The 14,450-nt window shown below is 38.9% G+C and overlaps 1 protein-coding gene across 2 annotated transcripts in view; it reads left to right on the top strand.

Annotated features, from left to right (window-relative positions):
• LOC306886437 (protein Daple) overlaps nt 1-12,539 on the top strand; it is a 57,481-nt gene extending 44,942 nt beyond the window's left edge. Inside the window, exons 24-30 of one of the 2 annotated variants that reach the window (XM_079443539.1) lie at nt 222-311; nt 445-731; nt 5,170-5,373; nt 6,980-7,054; nt 7,145-7,204; nt 8,818-9,065; nt 10,351-12,539. In XM_079443539.1, the coding sequence (XP_079299665.1) occupies nt 222-311; nt 445-731; nt 5,170-5,373; nt 6,980-7,054; nt 7,145-7,204; nt 8,818-9,065; nt 10,351-11,253 (1,867 nt within the window). In that variant the 3' untranslated portion in view covers nt 11,254-12,539. Of the gene's footprint in view, nt 1-221; nt 312-444; nt 732-1,738; nt 2,056-5,169; nt 5,374-6,979; nt 7,055-7,144; nt 7,205-8,817; nt 9,066-10,350 lie in introns of those variants that run through there. The other variant, XM_079443540.1, reaches the window with a different exon arrangement.
• Nucleotides 12,540-14,450: the final 1,911 nt, after the last annotated feature.

Here is a 14,450-nt window from a genome sequence, read left to right as displayed (position 1 = left end):
TGTCATAACTGGACCTCTGTTTCACTCAGATATATATCATAGCATGGGGGGGGGGGAAGCTGTGGCTAATTCTGTCTCAAAACTACTTCAGATGAATATATTTATTATCTGGGGTACTTGATTGAGGTGTGGGGGTATCTAAAAAAACCTGTTGGGAAACTATACTTGTGGTCAAAATGTCCTAATGCCATGCTTTTAATTTTTCTTGTTTTCTCTTACAGTGATAAGCTGAATTCTTTACGGCGACAGAAGGAGAAATTAGAGGAGAAGATCATGGACCAGTATAAGTTCTACGACCCGACTCCTAAAAAGTGAGTCCATCTGTGGAATCTAAACTGAACAGACTGTAATTCTAGGCCTATTTGTCAAGTTTAACTTCTTTTTTTATTATGAACTTTTAACACACGAGAATATTTTGTGAGATTTTTTTTTTCTCTAACACAGGAGCCGGCATTGGGCTGGAGCCAAAGCAATAGTGAAATTCATCAAACCTAAGAAAGATTGTCAACGAGAACGAACTGACGCTCCACACGAAAGAATCCGAAGTGCTCCAGACATCCCTCTGCCGGAGATCCCCACATGTATAGACTGTCCCGAGAGCGCACCAACCCTTCCCCCTCCACCGCTGCCCCCCAGACAGTCACGTCTCAGTCTGGACTCCATAAACAATCACTCCGCAGAGGAGAATCATATACAGTCCCCAACCCTGTCACCTGCCCTTAATGGCCGAGGTGAGTGCTGCTGTCACAGGGCTGAACTGAGCCCTCACATGAAGTGACACAATGATTGATTCCATCCCAATATTATTTAAAGGAATAGCTGACCAAAAATTTTAATTCTGTAATTTTACTCTCTCTGTGGAACATAAGAGAAGATATTTTGAGAAATTTCTTAATTTTTTTTTTTTCCCCCTCTTTTAAAATGGAAGACAGTGGTACCAAAACTTTTTGGTTAGCAGCATTCTTCAGAATATCTTTTTATGTTCCACAGAAGAAAGAAAGTTAAACAGGTTTGAAATGACATGAGGATAAGTAAATTATGACAGCATTTTTGTGTGAACTATTCCTTTAAATCCTAACTGCATTATTTTTTATTTAGAAATTATACCATAATAGATAAGTGGCATCATCGATAAGGGATAGTGATGGTAAATTATCTCAAATTGCTGTAGTATAGATTGTGAAGTGCACTAGAGTCTATATGAATCATATTCCAGATACCCATTTTCAAGTGACTTTTAGAGTCTTGGCCATTAAACGAATTCAGAAAACAGCTTTCACACCAGCTTCACATCCTCAGGTCTGCACTAAAATCTCAAATCAGCTCAAAAAAGTTGGAACACTTTCATTCAAACACATTTTAGTTGGCGTATACTAGCTTTATTGTGCTTCAGCTATCTGTCTTTTCCACTAGGGGGCGCCATGCAACTTTTTATTTTCAGGGTTACTGTAATTGCAACCTCCATTTCCTCCTGACGCCCACTCAATGAACTAATCCCGTTGTAAATTTCCAATTTCAGTCTATCATTTCTCAGCTTTCCAAGTAATAATACTTTCCCAAGTTTCACGCTATATTGCATGGCCAAAATAGTCTTCAAAGGGAACCTCGGGGGCTTCATTCTTCATAAATCATAAATGTAACCATTTTTTATTCTCTGAATCATCATTTCTTCTCTTCCACTGACCCATCTCTCTCCCTGTCTGTGTATCTGTCTGTACATTAACCTCACATACTCCAGCCCCTCCAGCAGCGAAGCGTTTCCACTTTCTCAGGAGCAAGAGCCAGGAGAAAATGCGTGTTCAGGGGACACCGCCGCACTCGCAACGATCCATTACCAGACTCCTACGCTTCTGGTCCTCATCTGACAACATCGTTCCCTGCTCCCCCACCGAGCCCTTTTCGCATATCGGCCATTTCTAACACTTCATCCTTTCCATCATCATCATCATCACAGTCGCCATAACAGCTGCTTACCTCATCTTTACTCTTCCCATATACCATTATTCAATATTTTTCTTTTAAAAAAACATCAAGCTACACTAACTAGCCAGCCAATGAACACTCTGAGCTAAACGCTAAAGAAAAAAACACTCCGGAATATTTTTCAATCTCACCACCACAGGCTCATAGTGCTAAATCAAAATGAAGAAACACACACACACACATAAGCACAGCACACACCTTGCAACTCATATAAATGCTCTGGGGGGCTCTGGGACCAGGCTGTGCGACTCTGAATGCAACCCTGCAGTAAGTAATGTGTATTAAACAGCAAAATGCAGCCGGCTTTGCGCTTGCCATGAGAAATGTGTGTGTGATATTGCTCACACTCTGAATAAGGTGGGCTGAGGTGACCACAGTTGCTGCCTGCAGTCAATAGTAATCAAATTAAGTGCATGGATACAGAGAGAAAGACTGAAGGAGGAAGGCAGGCGGAGGCGACAACTTCATCAGATACCTCTAGTTGAAAGATAAATTTATGCTGTGTGGTTTGATGTGTGGCTTGTGAACTTGCATTGCTTAACGTTTGCTCTGCAATATTTTACTTGTATCCAGTATTTTTTTTACATCTTTAACATTTCTCTCTGTACGTCCACTGTGTGTTATGTGCATGCGACTGTCCAATTTATGTTCAGGGGGTTCATTTGCAAATGAGATAGACTTTGCTGAGATGCACTGATTTAAACCTTAGCCTGTATGTTAGGGCACACGAATCCATTCCTGGGGGTGGGGGTGTGTCCCATAATCACCATTCTTAAGACAGCACAAGATATCTTAATTATCCAGCTGCTTTAATAAGAATAAAATATTTAGATTTGCATGAGGATACTGCATCATATTCATGTTAAGAAAGTTCTGAAGGTAGTGTTACGATTTGTGCGTCATGCAGAAGGAAAACCTCAACGCCTGCACATCCGGTCAACATATTTTTGATGTGAAATGGATGTTCACAACTTGAATTTTTTTAGAATTTTTGTATCTCCCCATCCAATATGTGTATTGTATGTTTAAAAAAAGATGCAGAATAGCCTAGCAGTTGGCACGTTGAGATATGGTGCAAATACACACATTGCTTGTTTGAGTCTGGCATTTTCCATCTCATTTTTGGTCATCAACAGTTATGTAGGCTCTCTGACACAGAGTTATGATGCTCAAATAGACAATGCATGTTAAGTTTAGCTTGTGACATTTCCCCTTATGTTTGTCATTAAAAAGAAAAGAGAATTCAATCACAGCTTAGAGGTTAGCACATCCACTCTTGACACATTGAGATGTGGTACAAATACACTAGGACACATCAGTAGGTCATTCACAAAACTCTTCACACAGTCAAGACAGACCAATTTTTGCACATGCTTACAAATTCTTTATTAAACCTAAGATCAAAACCAGACAGAATACAAAACTGAAAAGGACAACAGTTTGCTATATTTCTACAGTACTAAAATATTGATGTATATTGAATTATATTTGCTAGTTATGCAAGAATGAGTTGATTTGAGAGAAGTGTTTTGTAGTTTTTGTGCTTAGTGAATGTGCAAATAACTGCTGTGCCAAGTTGAAAGTTGGTGTGGAGAACTGTCAAGTTTAGGAAAAGTGACCTAAGTATTGAGAAATGTGTCCTAGCAATTGTAAGACCACAAAAATGATCTAGAATTACTCATTAGTATTTTAGCACATGCACTTTGATACATTGATCAATGCTGCTCATATAGACAATGCACATTTAAAGTATTGAGAAATGTGTCCTACCAATTGTAAAAAAAGAAAAAAGAACAGGTCTGCTATTGCTCAATGTAAATGTACCCTGGTACATTGAGTCATGATGTTAATGCAGACAATGCATGTCTGAGTCTGGCTTGCGACATTTCCCTTCCTATTTATGTCATTTTAAAGTCATTAAAACCCCAAAATTATGTAGAACTACTCTTGATGATTTTTCAGGCAGATATAGTAACTACTTTTTCCTTTTAAAAATCATGTGAGGGATCGTTTTCAGCATGACTCTAATAAAGAGAATCTCGTGGAGCACCAGCTGGTGTTTTAGTTTTGCACAGCAGTCAAGCTTAAAGGAATGTTTCGGGTTCAATACAAGTTATACTCTATCGATAGCATCTGTGGCGTGATGTCAGTTCATTGAATGAATGTGACTCGTTCCTCAATTTGTCAAAGTAAACAAAATTCATGTTTACAGTAATGTCTGTGTCTGTGTCTATGGGGCACTTCTGGCTATGTTGTCTATTTATTTAGTCATTTAGCAGATGCTTTTATCCAAAACGGCTTACAAATGAGATTGAAATAATATTGTGTGTCAGAAGTATAGCCACAAGACTTAAAAGGATAGTTCACCCCCCCACCCCCCACACACACAAAAATGAAAATTCTATTATCATTTACTCACCCTAATGTTGTCCCAAACTTGTATGAGGTTTGAAAGCAGAATAAGATCATTTGAAGAATTTTACTAACCGAAACTGGTAGTAATTGGCTTCCATATTAGGGAAAAATACTATTCAAGTCATTGGGGAACAGAAACTGTTTAGTTACATCATTCTTCAAAATAGCTTTTCTTTTCAGTAGAGCAAAATTCATACAGGTTTGGAAACAACATGAGGGTGAGTAAATGATAAAATGTTAATTTTTGGGTGAACTTCCTAAGAAGATATGATAGAATCACTCATTCAATCACTTATTCAGTCATTCAGGTTTTACAATCTTTCAACTCTTGCATGACAATGTAAAGCCTATTAAGTCCAGTGACTTTTGGATGTTGAATATAATTGTCTGAAAAAAAAATATAAGACGACAATTTTGGCAACTCTGCATCTCACATAACACATTTTTGAATGCCCTATAAATGTCCAATGTAGGAGTATAACGGAAACCATGAGTATGAGTCACAGATGCTGCTGATAGAACTTGACTTGTATTGAACCTGGAATGTTTTTTTAACTATGTAAAACTGTCACCGGTGTCCTGCTTAAGTGTTTTTTGGAGTTGATTAATTTTACTAACACATGCTTGTGCTTTTGACCCAACAACTTCTCCTATGCAGCTGCCCACAGCGTCACTGAAGCCCAGCAGCAGCGCTTGCACTGCACATGCTCTGTATGCACTCACAGACACTGACCTTTTCTCTTGATATTTTTATTTATTTATTTTTTTAAGTGATAAACAGTGGAGGGTCCAGAGGCAGAGAGGGCTATTGCTCAGTAGGGGGCGGTAGTGAGAGCATGAACGGGTACGAAGAACTGATCCGGTGGCGGGGCCGAGAGCCAGGGGCCACCTGTTCAACTCCACTGAGCCGTAACTCCCACAATGCACCAGGCTACACATCGTCCTCCAGCATGCGGCCGGGACGCAGGCCAAAGGGTAACGTTAAATTATGTCGTTTAGTAGACTACATGTCAGCAGCCTTAAGCCTCAAATGACAGACCATGTTCATTCTGCCATGTACGCTAGTAAATTTACTCATCCTTAGAGGTACTGTATGATTCTTTTGATTTATGTTCTAAACCTGTATGACTTTTTTTTTTTTTGCCTATACTATGAAAGTCACTGGGGATCCAAAATAGCATTGGACTCATTTACATTGATTGAGGGAGAAAAAAAGGTTGATAGAACATTCATTTATGGGTAAACTTCCCATTTTGGCTCTGTTGCTGTAAGCTGAAAATAGTCCCATTTCATCAGATTTAAATCATGTTTGAAATATACAACACGTTTAGACTAATATACTCAGGATATACAATTTAAAATAACTTTTTTAATTTATTTTATTCCTGTGATGGTAAAGATGAATTATGAAAAGCCATTACTCCAATCTTTAGTGTCACATGATCCTTCAAAAATCATTCTAATATTCTGATTTGCTGCTCAGGAAATATTTACTGTTATCAAAAATGTTGAAAACAGTTGTTCTGCTTAATGTTTTTGTCGATGCATTTTTTCGGGATTATTTGGTGAACAGAAAGTATTTGAAATCTAGTATATTGTTAGTTTATTCCCTGCTGAATAAAGCTTTTAAATTCTTAAAGATTTACTGACCCCAAATTTGAACAGAAATGTACAATATACAGCAAAAGCTTAAAAAATTGAAGTTTATTATTTTATTTTCAAACTCTGGATTCTTAAAAGTTTGTTATTTAAGAGCTGTAAAGCTGTCTTCTGTAAATCATCCTATCTTTCTAGCTAGATGAATGTATGATTTGGGAGCTGCAGTTGTACTACTATAAACACCATTCATTTTTCAATTTGAGGGATGAGTGGAAATAATTTCCCTTTGGTAATCAATAGCAGGCCATGGATAGAGCTTAAAGCGGCATCACGCTAGCCAAGTTTTTAAAACGATTTCTAGTCATAAGGTTAAATTATGGGTGGGCATTCAGTTCACAGCCCTACCTACTCACTCAACTCAACCTTTCTACTTTTTCCATATTTAAGTGCAGAAGTTTTCATGAAGTGATTTTGTTGTGTTTTCCATGCTGCATTGGTTTATTTAGCCGTTAGCAAGTTTATAATGTGTAATGTAGCACCATGTACACATGAGGGCTTCAGCTTTAAACACCACTGACCCTCTCAGTGACTCTCACCTCCCAGCCAAAAAGCCCGAAGCTCATTTCATCAAGTCACTGTCAGCGTAATAACAAAGCGTTCGTTCTAAATGTTTATTTTCAAGTGCTTCAAGCTTTCTCAGATATCCACTGCACTGCGTAAACAAGCAGTCGTCTTCGTTCAAACGCACACAGGAAGACTGCAGTAGCCAAAGGCCTGTCGTGTCCCTTAATGACACTGTCCTTAGGAGAGGATCTTTAAAAGGCAAACTGAATTTTTTGAAATAAAGAGAATGATAATAATAATTAGTGGTACTAATTAATTAAATGTGTTTATGAAATATTGACAGAGGGATAAACTAAGAGTGCTGTATATATACTCATATATTCAGGGTCTCATTGTTGGGTGACGCTCTTATTTGCAGGATTGGTCTCAGAGGAAGACTTGCGCCATCATTCTCTAGATGCTGGCTTTGGGAGCGGTGTCCATGGAAACACAGGTAAGAGAATGAACTAAATCAATACATGTTGCCTCGACAGCCTCACTTTATTTCTTTGTGCTTAGATGTGATATGTACACCCCTCTATAGGCCACCGGCCCAGCTCTGCCGAATTCACCTCCAGCAGCAATTCCCCTGTCAGCTCCAAAGGTGTGTGTGTCTGTGTCTGTGTCTGTGTCTGTGTGTGTGTGTGTGTGTGTCTCTGTGTGTCTGTGTGTGTGTCTGTGTCTGTGTGTGTGGTCTATTACATATGCATGCATAGCAACTTCATTAGCCAGCTATGGAATCTGCCCCCCCCCCCCCCCCCCCACACACACACACTCGCTCTCAAGTGCTATTGAGACAGCAATTGTTTCTCAGAGTAAAACAAATGTCTTTACAAGAACATTTGCAGAGGCAGCTCTGTTGTCGAGCAAGCATTATTTTATCATAAATTATTAAATTATTTAAATTAATCAAATAATAGTTTAATTATTTAAATAGTTATTATTCATTATTTAAGCCATTGAAAAAGAATCCTGAAAAAATGTATCATGGTTTCCACAAAAATATTAAACAGCACTGCTGTTTTCAGCTTTGAAAATAAGAAATGTTTCTTGAGCAGCAAATCGGAATATTAGAATGATTTCTGAAGGATCATGTGACACTGAAGACTGGAGTAATGATGCTGAAAATTCAACTAATTAATTAAATAATTATCTGCAAGTGCAGTTTTTGAGGATGTGTTCACACTTGGCATGTTTTTCTTTTTAAAGAATACCTGTTTTTTCTCGACATAGTGTTGATGTTTTTCGGTACAATTTTATGGTACAAGTTCAGTACAGTCGTCTGAATCACATTTCTTTGCAGCAGATCTTTGTTTGTTTGGATGACAGAGGAATTTCTGCTGCTGTTTTTACACATTTTATAAGCTCTTCACAAGTTCTCTGCTGGTAAAAGTACCATAAGACGTACGCATATACAATAAGCACATTGTTTTGGATGTTCAGCAAAAATATACGTCATAAAAGCCCCTTGGTTCTTGTGAACGCTAAGCGAACCAGGACTAAATGGATAATTTTACTTGTTGGTTCAGACCAATAGAACAAATAGAACCAGACCACAAGTGTGAACACATTCTGAAAATACCATTAAGATTTAAAGGAAACTACAAGTGCACATTCAGTACGCTCATTATGCTCACTCCTTGTCATTTTAAGGGTATTATATTGCTCATATGAAGAATTTGAGATTTGAAAATACCTGTAACATTAGGTTGGCTTCAGCACATAGTAGGGGCATTGCGAAGCCATCACACTTTTATTCGGTGGATAATAAACCATGCAGAAAAAAATCTAAAAGATTTGCACTGAAGAACCCTGATCCATATCTACAGACCAGAAAACCATGGATGGATGGATATGGTCTCTTTTGAGTTGGGCCAGTAAGCAACCACCTAGCAATGCGCTAGTATCTAGTTACCACAGGCTACACCTTAAAAACCACATAGCAACATGTTTATAAATGTTCTGAACACCTTAGCATTGCAAAACCTCACACATCAAATCGTTCACACTACAGTAAAATTGATTTCATTACCATGCATTTTAAGTGTCAAGTACAAGCCTAGCAGCACTTAGCAGAGGCCAATTTCTCCTTGTCAGGTCAGATGTTGATTCAGAAGGCCATTTACATCACTCTGATGTTTGTGAGTGCATGTAAATGCAGAAATGACCGGCCATGATTATACATTTTTATGACATCTCACACTCTGCTTCCTCCAGGTTCTCTGGACTGCCTGCAGGGCCGATCTGCCAGTCTGTCCAGCGATGATGTTGTCGGACTGGGACGTGAAGGCTCACGTCTCAGTCAGACGTCTCTGATTCCTCGAAGCTCCACACTTCCCTGTGATGCCCCATCTGCTTCACGTTCTTCCCAGCGGCCCACTTCTCAGCGGCCGTCCTCTCCTGGCAGCAAAATGGTCACCCTGGAGGAGTTCTTGCAGGAGAGTAACGCCCTGTCCCCACTCCCTGTAAGTTGTTTTAACACTAACAACGTTTTAACACTTCTCAGCAGACTTGTATGTTTGATGGTTTGACGTTTTGAAGAATAAATGACACATTACTAGAAGAATTTGCATACATTTGCAGGGGATTTTAAAATGTGTGGTGAATCTCACATCGTTTAAATATCCTGTATCTTTTTTAACACATCAAGATTATGTGTGCATGTTTATGTAGTGAGAATAGCGAAAGGGATTTTTTTATATTTAACTCATGATCAGCAGAGACATTTATGCTCCTAATTAAATGACGCCTGGTATTTGAGCTGTTTGACCCTGCATTATGGATTGTTGTTTGCTAATTGGGGATTATTAAGATGTCTTTGAGTGCTGTGTGAAATGTTCATAATGGAGACACCGAGTGATGGACCTTCACCATTTCAGCTAGTGGCCGTACTGAGGTTGATATCACATGTCATATTTGATGTACATATCTCCATCTGTTACCGTCATAGATTTGAATGTGTTTCTGTTGTAAGACATGGCGCAAATTATAAGAAATGGATGCACAGGATTCCCATGGTTATGAACAAATATGGGGGAAATATCATTTTAAAAACAATTATTTCTAGCAATAGAGTATATTTGGGGGTCAGCTGAATTTTTTTTTTATTTCTTAGAGTTGCCGAAGTTTATGAAATATATGAATATTTTTAAATAGTTTTTAGCACCTTATTTTTTTATACACATTATTATTTATGGTCATATTTAAGTCACAACATTAATTGCAGTTAACAATTCTTTATTCAGTTAGTCTTTAGTTTTAACAGTAAGAATAAAAAAAAAATATATTTTTTGTTTAATATAGGCATATATCTAACAAGTTGTATCCCCCCTGTTGGAATAAAGTATTATGAAGTAATATTTTCTATTAAATTTTCATTGTCACACTTTATTTTAAGGTCCAATTCTCGCTATTAACAAACCATTAACTACGACTTTGCCTCAATAAACTCCTAATTTGCTGATTATTAACAGTAAGGTAGTTGCTAAATTTAGGTATTGGGTAGGAATAGGGATGTAGAATCTGGTCATGCAGAATATGTGATTTATAAGTACAAAAAAATCAGCCAATATTTTAATAATAGGCATGCTAATAAACAACTAGTTAATAGTGAGAATTGGTCCCTATGTTAAAGTATTACCATTTTCATAACATTTTAATTGTTTGGTAATTTTTCCAATACTGAAATTGGGGCACAGTTAAAACCACATACTTTTTACAAAAATATTTGATGATTTAAATGTCTTTCAGGTGCAGACAGGAAGTCGAGAGGATCTGATGACTGATTATTTCACCAAATCTACTCGACCTGTCCCTCTGAGAGATGGCGCTAAAACCCCCACCAATTATGTCACACCAACCATCAAGACTACTGAACCAGAACTAGATGGTCGGGCCCCTAAACCTGGACACAGCGTCAAACCAAGCATTCGGCTCACAGAGACCTCCACACCTCCTTCTCATTCGCAAACCCTTCCTAACAGAGGAGCAGGACTGCGGTCCGCACCTTTGCAGCAGTCCAGTCCTCGCGGAGGTGTGGGCAGCAGCACCAGCCTGAGCCGTACATTTAGCCTGGCCTCCGCAGACCTCCTCTGCTCCAACGGGCCGGACAGTTACCGCACCGAGGCAAGTTCTCCCAGCCAAAACGATGTGGTGATGAGGAGGTCTGGTGTTGTCACCAGAGAAAGGCCGATGTCCGCTAGGCTGGCTGGTTCTTCGCCGCTGCCTGGAGACCCAGGGCACATATCCGTGGACCCCCGCCGTCTATCTCTCGCTCCACCGAGAGATGAGTTGCCCCTAGCTAGTCCACCTCCAGCGCACTCTTCGTCTATGACCCTGCAGGCTGAACGGGAATACGTTGGGAGCAGTAGCAGCAGGGCAGGAGCGGCCCGTTCTGGACCTGCTCAAACCCGAGCAGCCCCCCATCGTGGCGAGGTGGCCATGGTGACTCCAGTTCGAGCCGTATCGGCGCTGAGGCTGAAGGATTTGGAGGAGGAACCTCGGGAGAAAAGGCAGGCAGAGTCGCCGGTGTTGAAGAAAGCAGACACTGCGAACTTAAGCTATGCCACCAATGAGCAGCCCACCAGCAAACCTGCTTCTCCAGACCCCAGCAATGACCCTCAGACTGTTTGGTATGAGTACGGCTGTGTGTAGAACCTCAGACTTGGTGAAGAAACACGTATGAAACTGCACTGTAACCAAATAAAAGCCCCAGACAGCTCTGGGAGACTGGTCATGTCCTTCCTCTCCAAGTTTCTCCAGGTGCTTCAAAGGCACCAGTTGCATTTGAGGGTCTTGCACATGTTCACACTGACCTGAAAACTAATGTATGGGGCACTTGAATGTATTTTTCCCCTTGGTATCCAATCGAATGACATTGATTTCCGCAGGCCAGTTCACGGTCTATTCTGAATGTGGAAAACAAACGTTGGGCTGTGTGCTAGGAGCCACTCCCAGCGTAATTACTGAGTAGCGACTGCATCCATCTTTAGGAGGCGCAGGACAGTTGCAGGTCCATCACCGAGACAGCCTCATAGGAACCCATTACGGGAAGCGGCCTCTCTCTCATTTGCTCCCTGCTGACATACCAAACAATGTTCTCTTTTCTGCTTCTTGTGGGTGACCATGTATTTGCTGTAGGACCTGGGTTTGGCTCAGACTGTGTTCAGAAGCACACAACGCTGAGCCAGAAAGTGAGACGGACAGAAGACCATTGGACATGAGTATTAAAGCACCTACCTTGTGATTTATAAGGTGGAAGAATGCATTGGGAATTGGTTTTGAGAGGGAATCTGGAGTGCTGGACATATTGCCCAGTTTCACACAAGCATTTATAGTAGTACTAAAAAGAAATTGAAGCTTAGTTTGGTGTTTTTTTGTTGTTTTGTTTTTCCAACACACTCATTTTATAACACTGCACAACTGTTCTAATGACCCGTAGTTCTTTTATTGGTTTATTTATTAATGTCCTTGAGACAATTAATGACACTTGTTTGTGTTGTTGTTTTGAAGTGTGTGTATGCCTCATTTTTCCAAAAATTGCTTTTTTGTTCTGTGTGATTGATTGGTTAAGTCTGATGATGTTGAACACTGGAAGAATGGAGTAGTTTCATTATCGATTTTTCTTTTCGTAAGAGAAGCATGTAGGTAAAAAAGCCCAAGGAATTCTGGAATCCCTCATTCATGAAAATAAGGAGTCTCCTGTTTGAATGTGCACAACTACTGGTTAAATGATTTTAGATAAGCAGCTGTTTTTATACACTACTGCACATGAACCATAGATCAGTACCTGTATGATATTGTGTGTTTGATGTAAGGGAGTAGATACCCTAACAACCTTTTACACAATGTAGTTTGTGAATGATAAAAGCCTGTTTAGAGAAAGCTGTTTTCCAAAACCTGAACTCTTTGTAATAAAGCATTTTTTTTTTTTTTTTTATAATCTTGAGTAAATTCGTTTTTATGACATGCATAAAGTTTAAAACTGATTTTCTAGCTCTCAGAATAAATTTACAAAAATTAAATACAAAATCCTCAAAAAAAAAGAAAGAAAAAACTATGCCAGAATGGGTAAAGGGGTTGCAGCATATCTTGAGATGCCACTTGATCTATCCAGCTAATTTGGCTGGATGTTTCCCATTGAATTCAAGACAAAATACTTGTTTGGTCTTCTTTCAATAACTTCAACAACTCTTATTTCAGTAACAAGAGCTACAATTTGAACTTGACGAATGAAGCTAAAAACTGAGAAAAGAGATGAGGTTTAGGCTAGTTATCCTGCCATATAAGTGTCTATAAGTTATGACTTGGTTGTCACAACTTTAAACAATGTTACATTTTTTGTAACTGAGGAAATCATGTAAAATTGGCATTTTTATCAAGCTCCTATGTGGAGGTTCAGTGCTTTTACTCTAATGGCAATGTATAGGTGCCTTTCTGTGCAATTAAAGTGAAATAACTGAACATAAATATAGGAGCCTGATAAAAAAATTTTCATTTTACATGAACATTTTCAGAAGGAACTTAGAGGCTTGTGCATCTGAACTCTTCATATATATATATATATATATATATATATATATATATATATTTTTTTTTTTTTTTCATGCTATCTTAAATTTATGTTAAATAACAGTTTATCAAACATAGCTAGTTTCACAAAAATGCGTTAAAAACGTTATAGGACACCAAAGTGTGAATATTCGAGGAATGCAACAGTTTGAAACGCGTCCTTTCCTTTGCGCTCAGTCCAAACCTGTGAACAATTTCACTGAAGAGACCTTAATGTTTACTTATGTATTTATACATAATTAATCTTATTCTCAACAGGTAGATAAACATGAGTCTGTTATGCAACGGAGCTGCCTACCGAGACAGCACTTCGGACATTAGGCTACAGTTGCGTTGCATGCCAGTTTCATGTCGGTTCCAGCCCAGGCATGCCGTCTGTGCAGGCAGGTCACTATAGGATCCGAGACACATCCGGTGTCTGTGGAAGGCACTTGAGATTAGTAATTTCGCTTTGAGTAATTGCGCGCATCATCGCTAAAAAATGTTGACGCAATTTAATTTCTTCCCCTTTCCGACGCGACAACCCCGGAACCCGAGAGCGTAATTTCTGCAACAACAAAAAAAATCCCTCCCACGAGTAAACGAATAGAAGCACGCAACTCAATGACAGAGTCGGTGGAGTGGCTGAGTTTAAGGATGTTCATCACACTTCAGTAATGCATCGAATGAGTCGCGTGGGATTAAAACCAGCGATTTTAAGGTAATGCACTTTCATTAAATCTGATATACTCTCATATTCCTTAAAAAAACAGTAATTGCTGCTACAGTAAACTGAGTATTATATTCTACTGTCAATACGAAAAAAAAAGCAGGAGACAGAGATGCAATATGAACATTTCTAAAACGTTTAAAATCAGTTATAACGAAATTATAACTATTGTGGTATTTTGCCAGAAAATACAGCTACCATGCTATTCGTAGTGAAGTAGCAAATAAATGATGCTGATTAATATTTGACAGCTTTCCGACATCTATTTGTAACGCACTTTTACTATATAGCCTATCAGCCAGATCATTTCTCAGCCTATTAAGTGAGAATCTACAAAATGCACTTCTGACCAACAGGCTACTGTCTGTGTCTGTGTGTACAACATTAATAATAAAAACGAATATTAGCCTACATGCACAAACTAATACTAGTTTTGTTGTTTTTTTCTGTATCAGCCTACAACACGTCATGTTTGCATGGCAAACTTTGGTCAAAATGCAACGGGTGTGGAGTACTGTAGGCTACATGGCTTTAATAGGTTAAACATTTAATGTCCAAATGAAGTGTATCA

This window comes from Barbus barbus, assembly GCF_936440315.1.
Source record: "Barbus barbus genome assembly, chromosome: 20".
NCBI classification, from domain to species: Eukaryota; Metazoa; Chordata; class Actinopteri; order Cypriniformes; family Cyprinidae; genus Barbus; species Barbus barbus.
The sequence above is the reverse complement of the archived record's forward strand: the minus strand, read 5'-3'. Positions and strand labels throughout refer to the sequence as shown.